The sequence below is a fragment of the Peromyscus maniculatus genome, chromosome 20, assembly GCF_049852395.1.
Source record: "Peromyscus maniculatus bairdii isolate BWxNUB_F1_BW_parent chromosome 20, HU_Pman_BW_mat_3.1, whole genome shotgun sequence".
In the NCBI taxonomy this organism is placed as follows: domain Eukaryota; kingdom Metazoa; phylum Chordata; class Mammalia; order Rodentia; family Cricetidae; genus Peromyscus; species Peromyscus maniculatus.
The window spans coordinates 63922533-63945156 of NC_134871.1; the positions used below are offsets into that span (position 1 = coordinate 63922533).

At 41.2% G+C, this 22624-nt stretch overlaps 1 protein-coding gene across 3 annotated transcripts in view; it reads right to left on the reverse strand.

Annotated features, from left to right (window-relative positions):
• The window catches only part of Adamts20 (ADAM metallopeptidase with thrombospondin type 1 motif 20), a 131522-nt gene extending 117693 nt beyond the window's left edge, over positions 1-13829 (reverse strand). Inside the window, exons 1-2 of one of the 3 annotated variants that reach the window (XR_013046564.1) lie at positions 13505-13827; positions 12700-13061 (exon numbers count right to left, since the gene is read on the reverse strand). Coding sequence is in view for 1 of the 3 variants with exons in the window: in XM_006974321.4 (XP_006974383.1) it covers positions 12700-13061; positions 13505-13595 (453 nt within the window). In the remaining 2 variants the exon portion in view is untranslated. Of the gene's footprint in view, positions 1-12699; positions 13062-13504 lie in introns of all 3 variants that reach the window. The other 2 variants (XR_006066118.2, XM_006974321.4) reach the window with 2 other exon arrangements.
• Between the last annotated feature and the right edge of the window lie 8795 nt (positions 13830-22624).

Sequence of the window (22624 nt, forward strand, 5' to 3'; positions counted from 1 at the left end):
AAAATGGGTTAATTTAAGTTATAAGAGCTAGTGCGATAAGCCTAAGCTAAGGTTGACCTTTCATAATTAATAATAAGTTTCCCTGTCATTACTTGGGAGCTGGTGGCCCAAATAAAAGTCCAACCACAGAGGGGTGGGGCAATTGCTATGACAAATGACATGCTGATCATGTGGCTTTTAGGCCTCACAATGTGGCTTGTGGGGATGGAGGGGGTATGAAGAAACTGAAACTTCAGTATAGAAAATCCCTAGAATTTCATAAGCAGAGCTTAATGACCAACCTGTGAGAGATCAGAATTTCAGAATGCTGGTGGAAATGGGAAGAGTAGAGGCCTGGCTCATGGTACTTAAGGGAGGGCTGAGGACACTGTTGAGCATGGGGAAAAAAGCCATTCATGATGTAGTCTCACAAAGAATCTGGATGAATTCAGCCAAAGTCCTGAGATCTTGAGTTAGGTTGAATTCAACACTAAAGGACCAATGTATATGGTGAAAGAAATCTCAAACCTGGATATCATCCAGGTTATGTCACATATCTGAGTCTACTGCATGTATCTGGGTCTGCTGCACATATCTGGGTCTGCTGCACGTATCTGGGTCTGCTGCACGTATCTGGGTCTGCTGCACGTATCTGGGTCTGCTGCACGTATCTGGGTCTGCTGAACGTATCTGGGTCTACTGCATGTATCTGGGTCTGCTGCATGTATCTGGGTCTACTGCATGTATCTGGGTCTACTGCACGTACCTGGGTCTACAGAGTGAAAGAACAAGTGGAGCAGAAAGAGGTGGAACATGTGCAGTTTTGTGGGAAAGGGGGCTAAAATAAAGTTGTAGATAAGGATGGTACTAAGCAAGCAGCTGTGATTGTTAAAGCCTTTAGGACAGTTAGGCAGACACCTTATACTCTGCCTCCACACATGCACAACCCCACCCATCAAAGCCTTCACAGAAGAGAGCCTAAACATAAGGTGCCACAGAAGGGTTTCCCTGCTACAAAACCAACTAGGGAAGAGTTTCCCTGGGATCAGCACATGGAAGCTAATGCAGCTGTGATCTGAGGGTCAGGCTACGTCTCAACCTGGCTATAAGAACTTGGTAGAATGGTCCATATGGTACTGGTTTAACAGGTATGAAAAGATGTAAGAGTTAAAGGGTCAAATAGGCCTGTGCCAAGGTCCTGAAGGGCACTGAGACCAGTGAGATACGTCAGCCTTTGAGTCCCTGATATGAAGTTGTGAAGGTTAAAAAATCTAACTTGCATTTGAGCCCAAGGACATAAAAGATACCAAGTTCATGGAATATCTACCAATGAAGGCTAAAGGTTTGGGTGGAGCCAACCCAAAAAGAGAGGCTATGTGTGATGCATGCAGCAGGCTGAAGTGATGGGGATACCTAAGCTCTTTGGAGCCCAGATAATTCCATCACAAGCCACAGATGCTGAATGTGGAGCTGCAGTGTTTGGTGTTTGCCTTGATGGGTCTCCTTTGGTCCATTTGTGAATAGGAATATGTGTTTTGTAATACTGTATACTGGAAGTATATAACATCTAAGCTTTCATTTTGAAGGGATACAGCTGAGAGGCGGCTTTGAGTCTCAGAAGAGATTTTGGATTTTTTGAATGGCGTTGGGAGTGTTAAAGATTGTGTGTAGTTTTAAAGTTCAGATGGGCACATTTTGGATCTTGAGATGGCCATGGCTCTACTGGGCAAGAAGCAGTTTTATGGTTTGACTGCAAAATGTCCCCTCCATAACTTGTGTGTCTGAACGCTTGGTTGTAAGTTGGAAGCTTGTAGTCACTAGGGACAGGCTTTGCGGTGCTATGGCCCAGTCTCACTTCCTGTCCACTTTCTTCACCCAGGTTGGAAAGCAATGTGACCAGTCGCCTCATGCCTCGCCGCCTTCCCTGCCATGGGGACCGTGTCCCCTTTAACTGAAAGACAGAATGAAACCTGCCTGTCTTCCTTCCTTCCTTCCTTCCTTCCTTCCTTCCTTCCTTCCTTCCTTCCTTCCTTCCTTCCATAAGTAGATTTTGTGTAGGGTATTTTTGTGACAGCAATGAAAAACGTAAACAACACAGTAATTTACACAAGTCTCACACCATGTGGCAAGACCAAGAAGGTGACTCCAAGTAGCCTTGCTCCACAATTCATGCCTTAATCTGTCAAATTTGATCAATTCTATAAAATAGTCAAAAAATACTTCATGTACACCTACTATAGGTCAGGTAGTTTTAGGGGCTAAAGATTCAAAAATAATACAGTCAGTAAAAATATAATATGCCAGACAGTCATGAGTGGAGTAAACTAGGGCTCATGGAACTTTGTAGACAAGAGGGCAGAAAGATTCTAAGAGTCAGGGGACCAGGATGTCTGCTGAGAGATAGTTTTCTAGGCATGACAGGGAAGCCATACCCATGTAATCTCAACATATGGTCACCTAAACAAGACTTGCATAGTGAGAACACAATGTGACTTGTCAACATGAATGGGGGAAATCTTACAAGGCCCTTATCATTATATAAAAAGTGATAGGCAATCAATAACTGCTGAGAGAGGGAGAAACAATTTTCTTCAGGGAGAAGCCCTAACCACATGTACATGTACATATAAGCGACACTAAAGTGACTCAATAGGAGATACACACACACACACACACACACTATATATATATATATATATATATATATATATATAACATAACAATGATTATTGTTACATCTCTATATAATAATAATAGTTAAAGAGGAAGAGGTCATAAATTTGAGACAGAGTTGGGGAGTCATAGAGTGAGTTAGAGGGGACAGTGATGGGTGATGTCAATACAGTGTTCCTGTAAGAAATTCTTAAGAAATAAAATTTTAAGTAGTAAATACAATTTGAGAGAATACAGTAAATCCCTCCCCCTCAACCCTCAACTGGAGAAGAAGCTAATACTATGCAAAGACAGGGACAGCAGGTGAGGAGGAAAGAGAAATTCCAGGTAGGGACAGCCAGACTGAAGCTAGAAGAATGATGAGGTGGTCCCCGTAGTAAATTGGGCAGCAGCATCTCAAACAGGAACTGAGAGGTTTGGGGAGCTGGGGGAAGAGCTGGGAAAGTGCAAATGATAGAGAAGGGAGGCTGGCACCATGCCGACAGGAGGTAGGAAATGGCGATGCCTTGGAGAAGCTAGCCCACTACTCATCACTGCTCAGAATACACAAATATACCTCGACTTACATTCAAAAGGTTACATTCCTTACTGAGCAAAGTGCATTTCTGTGATGAACAACCCATCAGTGAATTACTGAGCTATAGATACCGTGACAAGCATGGTTTGGGTGATACTTCATTTCTATTCTTAAGTCTAGCTATCCTAAAAATTATTTAGGAGCCACTTGAAAACTGGCTCTAGATTCTGTTGTAAATGACAATCACGTGTTTGGGGCCATCATTTTAATGCAATCATCATTGACACCACTGAAGTGTCACAGCGACTGTATGTATAAAGCCCTCTCTACCATAACTATGATTGGGTCGCCATCACTCCATCCACATTTTCCCTTTCTTTATCTTCCCATCATTTAAAAACATGGCTATGAACAGCAGACACAGTGTAGCCATTGAAATGAATAACATGTGACCGTCATGGTCACGCATCTGAGTTACCATGCCACCCTTTAATGCTTTGCTCATGTCTCTACTGAACATGCATGAATGACGGTAGTGTGGAGACTGCTCTGACATATCTATAGATAGTTTTCTTTCATGGAACAAGTCAAATGTTTAGATTCTCATGGGTAGTATGTCAATATAACAAATGTAACAAACTAAACTTATTTTGGGTTTTTTTTGTTTTTTTTTTTTTTTGGTTTTTAAAGACAGGGTTTCTCTGTGTAGCGTTGCGCCTTTCCTGGAACTCACTTGGTAGCCCAGGCTGGCCTCGAACTCACAGAGATCCGCCTGCCTCTGCCTCCCGAGTGCTGGCAAACTAAACTTTTAATGATTTAAACTTTTAATGGGCTAGAGATCTGGCCCAATAATAGAAGGCATGCAGAGCATATATAAGGACACAAGTTCAATACCCAACACAGGCAAAGTAAAATAATGGAAACAATTAAGTTCGCTGACTATAAAACACTGCGGTTATAGTATTTTTAAGAAAAGACAACACTCTACAATATTTTCATTTATTGGACACTTTTCTAGTGGCCTAGCCTCTTGTAATTTCATTAACTCTACCAACATGAATTTTGAGTCTAACCGTAAATCACTTAGTTTTCATTATATACCCAGACTCCAGCATTTCAGCCTTCCCGGAAAACTAATTCTGACCATAATATAAGAGGTAACAAAGAAATTGTTTATGAAATCTGAGCACACAGGTCCATGGCAAATCCTTTTCTGCCTTTTTAAAAAGCCTGCTGAAGAGGAGTAATATGATATAGTATCTTGGGGAAAGATGCAAATAGACATGAGCTGTCCTCTGCTTAGCTAAAACACACCTAACACCACTGTGGACGCCACACTGTTCCCGAGGAACATTGAAAATCATCATTACATAGCTTTTTGCTTTTCTCTTGATCAAAACTGACACAAGGAACTTCCACTTCAATGTTTCAGTAAAGCTCACAGGGTCTGGCTTGTTCCCACAAGAGAAGAAAAAGTTCTGCCGGAGTCCATCAGCCCCTCAGCTGAAGCAGTACTAGCCTAGCTTGCCAGGCACAGTGCCTCTGTAGCGGACAGGGTCTCCTCAGAATCTATGTGGTTTAAAATACCAAGTTTCAAAAGCTATGTGGATAATTTATTTCCAAAACTGATTCCCTTTTTTATTTATCAATGAAGGGTGGTTAACTTCCATCAATTTTCCTATAGTCCATCCCTATGGAATGGACCTCCTGCTCAAATAATAATAAAAAAAAAAAGATTAGGGTTATGCCAAAAGGCTCCCAAGGAAGCTATTAATTCAAATTTAAAAAAAAAAACTTGGAAAGGCGTCTGTTGAGGAATTTGAGGACTTGACAAAACAGGTGGTTCATGGAATCCCATTGAGCTCATCCATATTTTTAGCATCCTGTCTATCTGAAAATGAACGCTGCAGACTGATTCAGAAGGAAGCAAATGGGGTTGCACCTTATTTCACTGTCTAGCAAACACTTCAAAACTAGCTCTCACTTGGGCAGGCGTTCCCTGGTTGTTTAGAAGAGTGACCAGCTATCGGCCAAGCTGTGTAGTGATCAGGAAACTGCTTTCAATTTATTCCACTGAACAGAATTGGTATGGGTTTAGAGAATTTTATATAAGTGTATTCTCAGAATGCTATTGCAGTTCTGTGGCATTCATTTACATGTTTTTCAAAATACATGGCCAACACACATACTGTTGTTACTAAAACCAATAGTGAGTGTTCAGATTTCATAAAAAGCAAAACTAAGCACAGAAGATAAACCCCCTGGACTTTTTTCCCAAAACATGCACAGTTGACCACACTAAGCCTGGCCACTGGAGAACAACACTGAAAAATATGGAGTTGCTGAATGAAAAAGTTGTCAACCTGTAATCACAAAGCCTATAGTAATTTTTTTATGAGAAATCATAGGCATGAGTCTAGGTTTGGCACTTATGGAAAGTTAGACCAGTTATTGCATATTTCTCACTCAGTTCCATTATATGTAATAAAGTTATAAATAGTTTTACATGCCCAATTTCATAAGAAAATCAGTATGTATTCAAATGATATTCATAAATAGAAGCTCAGTGGCTACCATGAAACTGAACATGCTTAAGACAGGATAAAAAAATATTCTACTAAAAACATTGATGATATAGTGACTCTTCTCATCACGAGCAAAGTGTAAATGCTATAAACTAAAGGACCACAAGCTAACCTCAGAGATCCATCTAACCTGCTAGGTTTAATGCTGAGCATCTGTATATAAGAATGTAGTATATGCACACATACATTGCATAAGTGGATGAATCACTGATGAGGAAAACATAAGAACTGACTTGAGAAACAAAACACAGAAATTCAGTTCCTTGAAGGTAAGCCCTCCCTCCTCCGACAGCATTCTTTACCTTCTCCAGTCTGTGTGCCAGCTTCAGCTTTCCAGTGTAAAAGTGGGGGGAGGCATTGGAAAGGAAATGCATGACTGATAACTCATCAAATAGAATGGCTTTGTACCAAGTCCTAGCACATCAGAACAAAACACAAACCAAATTCTTGGGCAGAGCCAATCTACCCAAGAGGTAAACAGCCAAAGAACTCAACCTGTGTGTCCTAGCAAACTTAGAAAAGAGATATCCTATAGCTTGTCTCTCTCTTTTTAAGCAACAAGGGGTCTAAAGAAGCATTGGGGAAATAGCCACATTCTTGTAGGTCTGTATAACACTTGTAACAACAGCCTCTCTCAGTAACTCCCTAAAACACTGGTGAAACTATAAAACCTAAAATCATCACAATAATGAGAAGTTAAATGTGACAAGGAAAGTATTAAGAGCTGCTTTATAATGATATGACAAAATATATTCATGATCTATTGCCAAAATAATATAAAGCAGTATTATTCAAAATAAAAACACACAGATATGTCAAATGCCCTAGTATCTACAGCATGTTTCTTAGATTATATTTTATTTAGTTATTTTGACATATGATCCTCTTCAATTATTTAGGAGATTCTACCTGTTTTTCTCATCTGTTATATCTCCCCATTTTTCTTTACACATTGCCATCCTCTCCCAATTATTTTTTATTTTTATTTATTTATTAAGAAATTTTCTACTCACCCTACATACCACCCACAGATCCCACCTCCTCCCACCCCCCAGCCCTCCCTCCCAAGCCACCCACGATCCCCACATCCTCCAAATCAGGGTCTCCCATGTTCTTCCAATTATTTAAGAGCTGAAGTTTTATCATTAAGGTAAGGACCCTACATGTTATAGATTCCTGAGTGTTCATGAGTTTAACAGAAATGGTTCTTAAGCTTGGAAATGAAAATAGGAAACAAGTAAAGCAATTATCAAAATTTAAATTATCAGAAGCCAACCAAATTTGGGGAAGGGTGGTTATAATCAAAAGAACCATGAGCCTGAACTAAAAATGTTCCTGGTTGTTTTCCTTGTAAAATAACCTACAAGGCCTTTAAATTTAAGTCAGCAATCCTAAAGCAATCACTCAGAGAGAGAGAGAGAGAGAGAGAGAGAGAGAGAGAGAGAGAGAGAGAGAGAGAGAGAACCCCAAACCAGCATCCTCCCTAAAATCCATTTTAGATGTGACCATAGAGCAGAAACCACATCCCTTTCAAAGGGCAAACTGGTACCTTCATAAGTGATGGAATTCCTAGAAAAAGGCATCATGAAAAGCAATCAGGAAAGCCCCTGGCTGCCAGCATAGCATCCCTGCAGTTCTTCCACAGAAGGAACAGAAAATCCTGCAGATCAGCAACTACCAGGCACCCTCTCTTCTGGGGGGCGGGGGATAAGGGTGGAGTAGCAACCACACGGCTCACTGTGTGTGCTGGGCTTGAGAACACGGAGCTAATTCATGTTGCCAAGCCCAAAAGAGTTAAACCTGGACCTTATGGAAAAGGCAGCATACTACACTGTGACTTTGCACTTTGAGTGGAAAGCCAGTGCCCCTGCGAACATTTGTTGACAAGATGAGTGTGACTGATAGAATGAAAGAGGAGAGCAACCTGGTATTTGATGGACAGAAGGAAGCCTGTGGTAAACTGCTGATCACCAATATCTACATTCCTTGATTCCTTCTGGAAATTTCTCTGCCAAACATTCTAGTCATTTTGCATCTTGGAAATGCCAAGAAACACCTTCTCATCAATACATGGGAATGTGGCGGTGTCTATTTTGGGCTGAGACAGCCAAGAACCAGTTGGCCTCCTCCATGCTCTTACAATTGAACTAAATGATTTATCTAGTTCATGAATATAGTTTAATTAATACATACAATACCATCAATACTTAAGTCCCTAGCAAAGGGGAAGACGTAATCAGAATACCTTTATATCACTTCTTCTTTACTCATCCATCCCTGAAAGTTCACAAATGTGTTTGTATCCCTTGCTTAAGGACACTTGACACCATGTATTCATTAAACATTTATGTGCATAGTGGTTCCATGTGCTGCTGGCCTTGACAATGGTTGAACATAACTAAGCAAGAGTACATTGAGACCTTTTAGTATTGCATCCTGGGGTGTGTGTGTGTGTGTGTGTGTGTGTGTGTGTGTGTGTGTGTGTGTGTGTGTGGCAGTCAAAGCACAACCACAGATGTCATAATACCTCAAGCACCATTCAGTCACATTGCTTTTGAGACAGGCTCTCTCTCTGGCCTGGAGCTCACCAAGTAGTCTAGGTTGGCTTATCAGCAAGGGCCTAGGATTCACCTGTCTCTGCTTCCCCAACACAGGGCTTCTAAGCACAAGCTAAGCATGTGCCACCACACCTGGGTTGATTTTAAAAAACAAACAATATTGGTTCTGGGGATCAAACTTACACCCTCACACTTGTAAAGCACGCATGTTACCAACTGTGCTTCCTCTCAAGCCCCCATTCATACCTTCTAGGTGCTGCGCTGAGTCACTGCTTGGCTGTGACAGAATTACAAAGGAAGATACGTTTAGACAAAGCATAGGCTTCCTCTCCCAGCCATGTGAGCCTCAGCTGAAGCTTCTTGAACCATCCAACAGGCCAAACAAGGCCACCCAAGATCCTTGTACTCTCTTTTTATTTGTTTCAAGTTCATACCGATCTTGATCTCCCAATTCCCTTCTCGTTTTCTCTAATACAGGCACTTCCCATAAACAAACCACATTTTGACATTTGCTTCTTGAAGAATGTGGACAAATACACACTAGCATATTTAAAGTAAAGTCACAGGAAATTCTCCCTTATTGTTGTCTGAGTATTATATATATATATATATATATATATATATATATATATATATATATATATTGTATATATATATATCATATATATATAGGGACTGACTGGATGGCACAGCCACTAAAGGTACCTGCTACCAAGCTTGATGATGTAACTTTGATTCCCCCAGAATCCACATGATGGAAAGAGAGAATCAACACCTGCAAGTTGAACTCATAAATGAATTAATAAAAGATATAACTGTAGAATGGCACATGGAATTATATTAGTGCTGTAAATAGGAAGTTTAGAAAATGATAAAACTAATTTATTTTTATGATAGATTCAAACCAGTATAGTTACAAACTGACAGTTTCCATATCTGGGCTACTGTTAGAAGTGAACAGAATGAACTCAATAATTAGTCCTCACTGGGGAATTGTCAGGCTGGATCTTTGTTCCTATGAGAAACCCCAACATAATCCATATGACCACATCAGCTACTCTATAAGACTGTGGTACAAGTCAAGTACATCATCTGGTTTTATACCACCTGGAAACTGTTTTCTTCAACCAACAAGACTTCACTGTTTTCAGTGCCATCAAGAAACGATGCAGTTAACTTCCAGGTGGTCAGATTTGTCCCTGAGAGTCTTTGGAAGAATGGAATCCACTAGGCAATGTGAGAAAAGCGTTAATCAGCACCACAAGGGATGTTGTCTTTGAATACACTATGTGTTGCATCCTGTCATATACATGCTAATAATAATATTCCAACTTACTAGATACAGACCCTAGACCACTTGTCAGCATTATGAGACCATAAATAATATAACTATGTAAAATAAGTTTAGGATTGAGTATGGGAGCTAATAGCTGATAACTGTAATTCTGTAGTAGTCTATCAAACAGATTAATGTTTCATAAGCCATTATCACACTACTCATAAATATTTTATAATATACTCTACTTTCCTATCAACTATATAGTTTGGAAACATAAATCTTTGTTCTAAAATCTTTGAATCTTTAGATAAATATTTATGGGGAATAAAAACCAAAAAGAAGGAACATTAGAAGAGCAAGATATAGATAGATAGATGATAGATAGATAGATAGATAGATATAATAGATAAATAGAGATAGATAGATAGATAAATAATAGAGAGATAACAGATAAAGATAGAGAGATAGATAGGTAGATAGTATAGATGATAGATAATAAAGATAGCTAGATAATAGATAGATGATAGATAGATAGATAGATAGATAGATAGATAGATAGATAGATAGATGATAGATAGATAGATAGATAGATAGATAGATAGATAGATAGATAGAAAGATAGATAGAGATTGATGAAGATAGATAGATAGATAGATAGATAGATAGATAGATAGATAGATAGATTAGAGATAGATAGGTAGATAGATAATAGATAGAAGATAGGGATAGATGATAGATAGATAGATTGATGGATGGATAGATGGATGGATGGATAGATAGATAGATAGATAGATAGATAGATAGATAGATAGATAGATAGATAGGAGATATGTTTATGTTCAAAAAAACTCCTGGAAAGATTTTCAGTCCCTCCTGGTTCTTGGGCTCAAAACTCTTAGGAATAAAATTTTAAATTCATCAGCCAGGTTCAGTGATATTGTAAAAGGAAAAAAAACATGTAAACACAAAGACTTGCAAAAGCTTTAAAAATTAATGACACAGAAATTGAAAAAAATGCTTTAAGTCATATTTTGGGTTAGCTGAACACTAATGAACTAAATGAAATCAATAACACTTCTGGGGTATCAATTTGAACAAATAGCCATAGAGAAAGGATTTTGAACGTATTAATTTGATTTTCCAGATAAACTAAGCATTATTTTTAAGTCTTTAAAAAATGAAATAATTTTCCTTGAAGTATTAATGCTTGTGTATTATTGGTACTTCTGTTATGTTGATAATGTAAATATTTTACATTTATCTACAGCAGAAAGGAAGGAAAATACTAAAAGCATTTTAGGAAAATATGACCAGAGACACTAGCTTGAAAAGACAGAAAGACTTTCCAAAGTGACTTAGTAATTGTCTTAGGGTTTTAATTCTGTGATAAACAACATGATCAAAGCAACCTGGGGAAGAACAGGTTTATTTCATCTTACACCTTCTAGTAATCCATGGAAGCACATCATCCATGGAAGTTAGGGCAGGAATTCAAGGCAGGAACCTAGAAGCAGGAACTGATGGGGAAACCATAGAGGAACACTACTTACTTGCTTGCTCATGGCTTTCTCAGCCTGCCTTGTAATACCATCCAGGACCACCAGCCCAGGGATGGCACCACTAGCAAGGGGCTGGGCCCTCCCACATCAATCACTAATTATGAAAATACACCACAAGGCTTCCTGGGGGCAGCCAAGTGGGAGTATCTTCCCAACCGAGTTTCCCTCTTCCAAAATGATGGAAACCTGTGTCCATAAATTTTACTTGACATAAATACTAGCCAGCACAGTCATTAACAATGCTCACATCCAGGACATCACAAATCAACTTGAAAGTAAGTTTTAATACATTTTGCCTGGAGAGAGCTACTACCAATGTTTGACTCAAATAATAAACCAATGATTCTGTGGAACTATCTGAACACCTTCAGGAAAGTATGGTCTGTTTGTTTTTCTTTTGTTTGTTTGTTTGTTTGTTTGTTTGTTTGTTTTTCGCACCTGGTTTCTCTGTGTAGCCTCCAATGCAGAGATCCCCCTGCCTCTACCTTCTGAGTGCTGGGATGAAAGGCTTGTGCCACCACTGCCTTGCTTTGGTCTATGTTCGTTAAACAAAACTTCGGCTCCCAAGAAACTTGTAGCCACATTCAGCTGAGGCTGTAACACCAGGGACAGTGTAACTTTGTCCGTAATAAAATGGTGCTCTCTTATCACATGAGCACTCAATCAGCGATGGTTTAACTCATTACACAAAGTACAACAATCTATAGGCTCTGCTTGATTCCATAACTTCAGACATTCATATGCAAGTATGCATGAATGCATCCTAAATAAGCTTGGTGATATTTTGATGTTTTAGTTAATTGGCTTTCATTTTAACAATGTATGTGACGTTGCATATTTACAATGACTATACTGACAAGAGATGCTGGGTTTATGTAGACTTCTTAGGTCGGTCATGGGAAGAGGTAGTAAGAATCTTCGTTTTCAAGGAAGAAAATCAAATGAAGCATGGGTGTGGGGTTTTATTTCATTTTCTCTCTTTTCAGCGGGGTTTTAAGACTCCCTCTCTTTTACTCCTGTGATGTCCAGTTCTCCCACACTAGCAATCATGCTGTGGATATTTGCTACCTTTCCAGGGCCGGTCATCACCTACCTTTTCCCTCTTCTGTGCTCCACAGATTATTAGTTAGTGGACACCCCATACCAGAAACAGAAGAAACTTCTTTCCAAATCTTATCAGCCTCGGGGAACCTTTTTAGTGTGTGTATATTCAATACTCTTTCCTTCCACTACTCTAATGTCCAATTCATTGACTACATTTCAGAAAAACCGGAGGATTCGGCATCAACAGCTGCCCAGCACTGATGCACCAGAGTGGAAGAGCCTGCCCTGAGATTGTAGAAGCAGAATCCAGAGGCCACTCCTGATCGCCACTGGAGCATGTGACAAGCGGATGAAAAATGCCCTCTCAGCCTCTGGCCTGGGTTCCTCTCCGGTGGTCCCTCTGAAAATTTCAGAAGACCATCCTAGGAACCACCGTGCCCCACCCCCAAAGCAGCCCTGGACTGAATCACCAGAAAACGGCAATGGGAGGTACAATCAGGCTTACCAGTCCCCCGCAGAGACTGAAAACTGCAATGTGGTCCTCTCGCGCGTTGACCTGGCCACGGTAGAAGCAGTGGCGCAGGTCTGGGGGCTCCGCGCTGCTCCCGCCTAGACCAGGCGCCGGGGTCCCCAAGTGCACCTCGGTGTAGCCAGCAGCGAGGAAGGCCGAGTCAGCGCTCAGGTTCAGCTGGAAGAGGTGCCCGTAGGCGCTGATGCGGTAGTGGGTCCTGAGCGGAGTGGGCTCGGGCGCCCCGGAGCTGCGTTTCTTCCTGCTGAAGTGCCGGTTCTGGGGGAACACGTCTCCGAACTCATTGACCCGCACGGGGGTCACCACTTCGTAGGAGGCCAGAGTCTTCACCAGGGCTTCTGCAACACAGAGCAATGTCTATGAAGCCCCGACGCTGTCCAAACCACAAACTCTTGAACCAAGCATCCCCACTAAAGGTCCCCAGCCTTGGTCCGTTCCAGGGTCAAGACAGATGCACACGCAACACGTGGGCACTGTGACCATGCTGTGCTTTCCCACAGCTCCTATGTGTTCCACACAGACCCTGCTACCCACCACCACCCTGAGCAGTCACCTCCTTGCCAGCCCCTCTTCTCTTCCCTGCCGCCAACAACCCGTGTCCCCACGCGTGGCCGCCGCATGGCCAGGAGAGCGTGTCCCCAGCGCACGCGATTCCACGACATCCAGCGAAGCCCTCGGAGATGCTCGGAGCTGGCGGGCCTGGGGTCTGTCTAAGCGAGTCCGCACCACCCACTCGCACCCCGCCCTGCGCGCTGCGGGCAGAGCCCACGGGCGACCTTACCCTGTCGTGGGTGGAAACGAACTTCCCAAGACCCAGTGAGAAGGAGCGAGATCGGGCAGAGCAACCCGGTCAGCCACTTGGCCACCCGCATGGCTGCACGCTTGGGGGGTAGGGGGGTGGGGGGTATCCGGACAGGGAGGCCGCCCGGGCCGCCGGCTCCCCGCGCTCTGCTGCCCTCCTCCGCGCTCCAGCTATTCGCCGCGGCGCCTCAACAGCCTCCAGGGCCACCCGGGCGGCAGACCGACCCGCCTCTCCCCGCCACCGGACCCCGCTCCCGGTGCCGCTGCTGCTGCCTCATCGCTCGCAGCCCGCCTGGCTCTCGCAGGCCCGCGCCACCCTGGGAAGCGCTCACCGCCCGGCCCAGCAGGAACCGAGCCAAAGTAGCGGGGCGCGCGGGGCGGTGGAGAGCCCGCCCCCCCTTGCCGAGCCGGCCAATCAGCGGGAGGCGCGGCGGCTCGGCCTCCCGCGCAGCCCTAGCCCGGCGCAACCCCGCCCGCCGGCGCGCGCACCGGGACCTCCCCGGCTGCAGCTCGCGGGTCCCCGGGGCTGGCCAGACCCCACGCACGTTGACAGGTGATAGGTGCATGGAGTTTAGTTCCTCCAGTGAAATGACAAGTGTCAGAGAGGGGACTCTGCTGCTCACGCTGAGAAGTTCTTTGAGGCTTCTCACGCAAAATAGCCAACCAAGGATGGATGCTACCAGCTTGTGGCAAGGCTCAGCTTTCAGGGTCCCTGTGTGATGGGGACACTCTGGGACTTGGACGGGGCCGGGGGGGGGGGGGGGGTCACTGAGCTAGAAGACTTGTGCGTGGCTGTACCACTCCCTTGACAAAGTTCAAGGAGGCCACTGGAGTCTTCAGAGTTCCTGTGACATGTGATTGGGGTTGCCTGTCTAAATGTTTGGTTTATGCTTAAGTTTGCACAAAGAACTCTCCCCCAAAACTTACATAAATGTCAAGATCCACAAACCATCTGCCTATTCCTGGGGCCGGTCTCTCCACAGTATGAATTAAAGTCCTCCTTCACTGTTACCCTCTTCAACAATAGCTGTGGCTCCGAATCCATCTGCGTGGCCCGGTCGGTCGGTCCTGTTGAACTTGACAAACTTTATCAGGGAGAGAAAGGAGCCTCTTTTCAACACTACTTCCCGTGTCCTGGGTTCACCTGTTTGATTCGCAGGGTCTGCAGTTACTTCTCTTTACCGGAATGAAGACAAAAGAAGAAGGCAGCCTGGCTTGAAATCCAACCAAGGCCATTAAACAGAGGAGGTAAATCTTCGGGGACACAATGGGATGAATGCACTTCAGTCTGGTGTGTAGCCACTGCCGCACTCTGGGCTCCTGGCCATGGAAATTGCCTTCCGACGACGGTATAACCCTTCCTTTTATATCATCGGCGTCGTCCGTCTGTTGTCGGCGGCGAATGTGGAAGAACAGTTTCAGGGAGGGAGAGTTTGAACGTCTATTTGACGGCGACATCCCAAGCTGAGTGATGGTGTAAGTCATCTTCAGTCACTTCTCTTTCTCACAAGTGCCATTTCATCTGTCAGAGAATTATAGTCCTGGTAGGTCTTCCCCCAAGTTAGAATGTGGTGTTCCTAAAGAGAGTAATAACGGACTTTACCCACACCTGTGAATTTAACCCTTACCTTTACCATTGTACAGTGTGGGCACTTTAATGGCATGCAGCTCTGAATGCATCTTGGCATTGGGAGCCGGGTCTTTCTGCCTACAAAGAACCAGAACCAGAGCCAGAAAGTCGGGTAGCTTCAGTTGCTACCTGACTGCTGAGAGATACCTCCTTTCCATCACGGGATGCCCAAAGCAGTATTTGTAATGGAGTATTCCATTTCCAACATATTTAACATTTTGCAAATCATGTGCTAGTGGGAAGGTATGTGGGATATGTGCTCTGTGTCACTAGAAACTTTTAAATATATTTCAATTAGTTCTTTGAGATTGGCATACAATGTACTCACCTCCACTCCTCCCCCTAACTTCAGATCCACCCCCAACTTGCCCATGCTCTCCAAACTTCATTTCCTATTATTTTAATAACCTCCTGAGAAGTCCAGTTTCTACTGTCTGTATACTCATGGGTATAGGGTCATCCACTGGAGTGTGGTTAACCTACCGTGAAACTCATCTTCCCCAGAAAGCATCCTCTGACTACAGCTGGTGTGTGCACGTGAAGCCCTTCCTACTCCAGGCTAGAATGTCAAACGGCTTGATCTTAATGCAGGTTTTATGCAGGCAACCACAGCTGCTGTACAAGGTAACCACAGCTGCTGTGCAAGGTAACCACAGCTGCTGTGCAAGGCAACCATAGCTGTGGTACACAGCAATCATAGCTACTGTGAGCTTGAGCATCAGTCCTGTCATGTCCAGAACACAATTTGCTGCAGTTCTGCCTGCCTGGCTCTTCTAATCTTTCTTTCCACCCTGTCTTAGTGAGGGTTTCTATTGCTGTGAAGAGATACCACAACAACCACAACTCTCATAAAGGAAAACATTTCATTGGGGCTGGCTTACAGTTTCAGAGGTTTAGTCCATCATCATCATCATCATCATCATCATCATCATCATCATCATCATGTGACATGATGACATGCAGGCAAACACGGTGCTGGAGAAAGATCTGAGAGATCTACATCTTGATCCCTCAGGCAACAGGAAGTGAACTATGTACCACCCTGGGCATAGCTTGAGCATGTGATACCTCAGAGCCCACCCCTACTGTGACACACTTCCTCCAACAAGACCACACCTCTTAATAGTGCCATTCCCTGTGGGCCAAACATTCAAACATGAGTCTGTGGGGGCTATACCTATTCAAACCACCACACACCCCCTGTTCCGTGATGGCCCTGAGCCGTAGGAATGAGGTAATATAGATTTCCCATTTTATCTGAGAAAGCCACTAACTCTTATTCATTGCACTTGGACCAGTTTCTGCTTTAACCACTATCCACTATAGAAAGAAACTTCTCTTAATAGGAACTGAGGTCTGCACCAATCTATCATTATACAGCTGCAAGTTTAGATAGCAGTTTGACGCTGTGTCCATTGACCAGAATCATAGTGATAGATTCACACTCTAGGGCCTGTGAGCCTGTGTTTGGGGCCAGATTTACAATACTAAGCATACATTTCCTCTTAAATCCAATCAGAAAGTGATTAGTTACCCTCATAACATAGGAACCCATGGACATAGCTTGCCATTCCAATTATTGTAGTCCATAGGTTCAAAGCTGGGCAAAACTGTTGATAATAAACACCATTATTTCCCTCCTTTTATAGAAAATGTATGTTTGTTTTCATATAGTATACAGTTACTATGATAGTCTTTCTGAATTCAAATTATCTTTTGTTATATTAGTCTCTATGTAACAGTCCTGTTGTCTAGTTTTCCAACTGGTAAAAACTTCACAAATGAGCTGTTCTCAATTGCAGTTTAATCTAGCTTTTTCCCCACATTGATTGTTAGAGGTACCACTTAGGGAATTTCTCTGACACCCCAGACCTAACAAACTTCGGAAAAGTTACCTTATTTAATTTACTCATTGTCATATCATAAGAGACACAAGAAAAATCAGGGGATTCACTCAAGATTATCCACCAAATTAGCTTCAGGTTTCTTTGGTTTCAAATATAATAAGTTAAAAGAGAGTTGAACTCTTTATACCAGCTCAAATCTGATATATAATTGAAACCAGCAACAAGTCAGAAAATGAAAGTCATATTTACATCAAATACATTTTATTCGTAATCCAGACAAGGACCACAGTAAATACAAGCTTTGCAGTCAGCTTGCACTGTGAGAAATGCTCATATAGGCAGGAGTTAGGAACTTTGTTCAATAGTACTTATTTTGAAAGTTTTACTTCTGTAAAGTTGAATAATGTACCAAAAAAATAATTTTATCACAATTTTTTAGAATATTTTACCACACCATATTTAGTATAATTGTTGAAGTTGTGATCATTATTTTCTTTCTTCCTTTCTTTCTTTCTTCCTTTCTTTCTTCCTTTCTTTTCAGTGGTGGGGAATCCAGCAAAGGGTTTCTTACATGCTAAGCAAGACCTGTTTCATTGAACTGCTTTTCAGCTCATTTTATTAATAGTTTTAAGACATTATCATTGTTTCCAAGTATACAAAGAAAAAACAATTTCTGTGTCCTAATATATATGACAGTATACTCTTCTAACTGTTCTTTTATTTATCTGTGCTTCAGCACAGTTAATTACATTCATGTGAGAAGTGATTATTAATAGGTATTTGAGGCAGTTTCCTTAGCAGTAAAGATGTGTTCCCCCATGGGAGGCAATAAATAAACTGTTCAATAACTACTTAAATGCTAATATTGACATTTATATAGCCTAGGGATAAGCAAACACAGAACAGTCAATGTAACAACATTTTATTTTTATTTGGAACATTTATACCATTCACATTTAGTGTGATTGTTGAAAGGTTACATTCAAGTCAATAATCTCACTCTTTGCTTTCTATTTATACCATTATTCTTTCTTTTCCCTCTTTTTTGTCTTCTTTTGAACTAAATGAATATCCATTTTATCTCTCCTACTAGACAAACTCTTTTAAAATGTTCTAACTACATTTATTTATTTTATGTGTGAGTATGTGTGTGCTTCTGAGTTGGTTCTTTCCTCTCATCTGGTACATCCCAGGGATCAAACTCAGGACACCAGGCTTGGGCGCAAGCACTTTACCCACTGATTTTTACCTTAGCTTAACTCTTCGTTTCATGGTTTAAGTGGTTGCTTTAGAATTTGTGGTTATATCTCTGGCATGCACCTCTCTACTTTCAACTGTATACTAATGTGATTTACTCCTTCCCAAACACTTAACCTTGCATGTTATATATCTCCCACTGCATGGTTTGGATTTAAATACTGGATTTAAACAGTTATTTCCATCTTGGATTTCTTTAACATTTGGAATAGAACCTATGGATGAAGAATGCAAGTAAAAAAAAAATGTTGGTGTGGATCAGCTGTATATATACAAACATTATGTCAAGAACTTTAAAATATCAACTCATAACTTTTGAAGTGTCCAATGTGGAAATGCAACAGTTCAAAGAAGATGTAGAAGGAAAATAAGAGAACTGAAATACAGTGTTAAAGAATTCATAAGAGAATTAGAAGGTAAGTAAGTACTGTAACAAAATAAAATTTAAAACATGAAATATGTTTTTAAAATTATGAAAACACCAATAATAAATGTAGATAAAGCAAGAAATAACCACATTGAAAAGCCAATTTAAAAAAAAAAAAGAAGCAAGAAAGGAAAATTAGAAAGACAAATACGTGATGGGTAACCTTAATTGTCAACTAGACTGTGTGCAGAATCACCTAGGAGGGAGGCTTGTATGGTACCCATGAGGGAATTTCCAGGAAGTTTTAACTGAGGTGAGAAGACTCATCTTGATGTGGGTGGCTCCTTTCAATGGACAGGAGCCTTGGATGAATAGAAAGAGAAAGGCAAAGGCACTCTGACATTAGCACTCGTTTCTCTCTACTTCTGAGAGCAGACACAATGTGCTCAGCTGCCTCATACGTGTATTACCATACCTTCTTGGCACATTATGACTGTAGCCCTCTGTCTTAGTTAGGGTTTCGATTGCTGTGATAAAACCCCCTGACAAAGCAACTTGGAGAGGAAAGGGTTTATTGGGCTTGCATATCATAGTTCATTGAGGAAATCCATGGCAGGAACTTAAGCAGAGCAGGAACCTGGAGGCAGGATCTGAAGCAGAGGCCATGGAGGAGTGCTGCTTACTGCCCTGCTCCTCATGGCTTGCTCAATCTGAGTTCTTATAGAACCTTCAAAACCACCACCACCTGGGTGACTCTTATACTACCATGTTCAGCTGCCAGCATAGGGTACATCCTTGGCTAAATCTGGAACACAGCTTCCGTGTGCCAACTCTCAGGAAACACTGCCCAGAAGACCACCTCAGAGATGCTGGTCTCTTCTTCTTTTTTTTTTTTTTTTTTTTTTTTTTTTTTTTTTTTTTTTTTTTTTTTTTTCCAAGACAGGGTTTCTCTGTGTAGCTTTGCGCCTTTCCTGGAGCTCATTTGGTAGACCAGGCTGGCCTCAAACTCACAGAGATCTGCCTGCCTCTGCCTCCCGAGTGCTGGGATTAAAGGTGTGCGCCACCACAGACCGGCGCTGGTCTCTTCTTAATCTTTGCTAATTTCTCAGTTCCAGCTGACCAGCATTACTATTCCAGCAAAGCAAAGGTTTCACTTCAGTAGTTCTGGTAACTTGTTAATCACAGCTGATTCGTCAGCTCTAGCTAACCAGAACCACCAAATTGTTTTAGTATTCTGGTAACTTGTTAATCACAGCTGATTTTTAAGCCCCAGCTAGCCATAACCAATGGATTGCTTTAGTAGTTCTGGTGTATTGTTAATCACAGCTGATTCTTCAGTCCCAGCTAACCAAAACTACAGAATCTTAATTCAAACTAACAAATGGCCCCAATAGAGTCTTTAAACTTCTCTCTGAAACTCCAGTAGCCAGGCCTCCATTGTCTGCATTTCTCTGAACACACTTATCTTCCAAGCTCCAATAGAACAGATCACCAAGCTTTGAACACTCAAGGGCTTTTCTAGTCCAAAGTTCCAAGATCCTTCCACAGTCATCTCCAAAACAACACAGTCAGGTCTGCCACAGCACTACCCCACTCCTGGTACCAATTTTTGCCTTAGTTAGGGTGTCTACTGGTATGATGAAAACACCATGACCCAAAGCAAGATGGAGAGCAAGGGCTTTACTTGTCTCACCTCTCACACCCTCAAAGCATGAATCAAAATAAAGCATGGTTCTGAAGTTGCTTTCTCTGGTAGTTTGTCACAGCAACAACAAAAGGGACCAACACAGAAAATGTGAAGAAATGGTAGACACTGGAGATAGATGAGGTTTTGGAGTAGACTCTGAAGACAAACAGTCAAGCAAATGGATGTAAGTAATGAATTTTAAAGTAAAATCTGAGAGTGTTTTTTGTTGAACTAAAAGCCTAGAAACATCATGCTGAACAAGCACACTGAGTACAAAGGAATTGACAAAAATGGTCAACATGAAGACATTTTCAATCATGCTCATGAACTTTAAAGTATACTTTCATGTAGCCAGTTAAAATAAATGTTATTTGTGAGAAAAAACGAAATAAGTCTTATGATGTATCTATATATCTATATAACTGATATAAATAAGTCTATATATATATCATAAGACTTATTTCTCTTTTCCTCACAAATAAAATTTGCATATATATATATATATATATATATGCAGTATTCGAAACCAGAAGACATTAAAATCAGGACAATATAATATGCTTATTCAGAGAGAAATATGACTCAAAGATTTTATCCAGACAAGCTACCCATTAAGCACAGCCTATTAAAAACTGGTTTTAATTATGCTAAAACTCAGAAAACATTTCTCTAGAGGCTAAACTGCAGCCAGCCATAAATAGATAAGAAATAGCAAAATGAAGGATGGTCTTTGAATTTTTTTTTTACCTTAGAGCTAAGGATAAAGCCAATCTTTAATTACAGAACTGAATACAAACATTCATGTCAATGAAAAAAATCAAGACAAATACTGTGCAGTTATAAATGGCTACACAGTGTGGTTTCCACCTCCATATGGCAGGTATTGAAAGTATAAGGAGATCTCAGAAGGATGGATTGATTGTAGGCATTTTTAGTTCATATCTGTCTATTTATAACAGAGAAATAGGGTGAGAATGTAAGTGACAATATCTGTCCCCTCAACAACAAAACTAATGAAAGTAATAGTGTCTTGGTAATGCATCATTTCAATAAAGAGCGCTTGTCAATCCCCAAATGCAGAACTAGTTCAGATAAGCTTCTCTGAGGATAATACACTGGAATTTTTAAAAACAAAAAATTAAAGGTTCTTCCAGAGATGGTTTTAAGTAACTCTTGCATAAAATAGATAATGCAAAAAAAAAGAAAGAAAAGAAAATCAGCAACTAGAGCAAACCACACACCAATGTGTATGAGGTGCAGACCCAGCAGCACCCACAAGAAAATGATGTATGAAAATATTCATTCTTTTGAAGAAGCAATGAAAAATTAATTCTGTCAATAACTCAACTATTGGTTCAAAGAAAAGATACTAGAATGCATGAATAATATGCATAATATGCACACTTGTATGCTAAAGTTAATGTGTTTAAATGACTGTGAGAAAGTTTGCTACCAGGGAAAGAAAAGTAAACATTAGAAGTCAGCATGTAACAATGATATTCAGAACGAGAATGAATATCCAATAAGTTCTAATAGATCCTCCACATTTATGAGAATATATATATATATATATATATATATATATATATATCCACTTCTGTTCCTTTAGAGAATGCTGATACATTGGATTGCAGTAAAATTAACTTCAGAACAATATACTGTTCAGAGAAGAAAATGTATAGGAGAAATTATTTGTAGCGCATTTATCTAACAACGATTTAGATCCAGAATATATTGGGGGAGGGGAGAATCTCCTCTAAGTTAGAGACAATCAAACAGGAAAATAATAATAATAAAAGACTTTAAAAGTTATTTTGTGAAACAGGAGAGATATAAAATTAACTTTTAAAAAACTGTAGGAAGTTTTTCTCAGTACCATTGACCATCAAGCAATGCAAATAAAAGTATGGTGAGCTACCACCACAGCCACAGAATGGGCAAATTTAGAAAAGAGGAAGAGTCACAAATAGTGGCAAGGATTTGGTGATGCTGGCACTTTCAGATACCGATGGGGACATGAACTGCTACAACCCCACCAAAGCTAGCCATGTCCGAAAGCTGAGCATGCATTGTGTGCGACAGGAACGTATCCAGAAGTTCAAGAAGAGACATGTAAAAGATTGTTCACAGCAGCCCTGTGTGTGATGCCCCAGATCTCAAGCTACCCAAAAGCAATCAACAGTAAAATGGAAAAGTGTTGCATCGGTGCATGATGCAATACACAACAGAATGACAGTATAAAAATCTATAGTTAATACAAGGACACGACCGAATTTAATACAGCATACAGTACAACCTACAACTGACAGGGA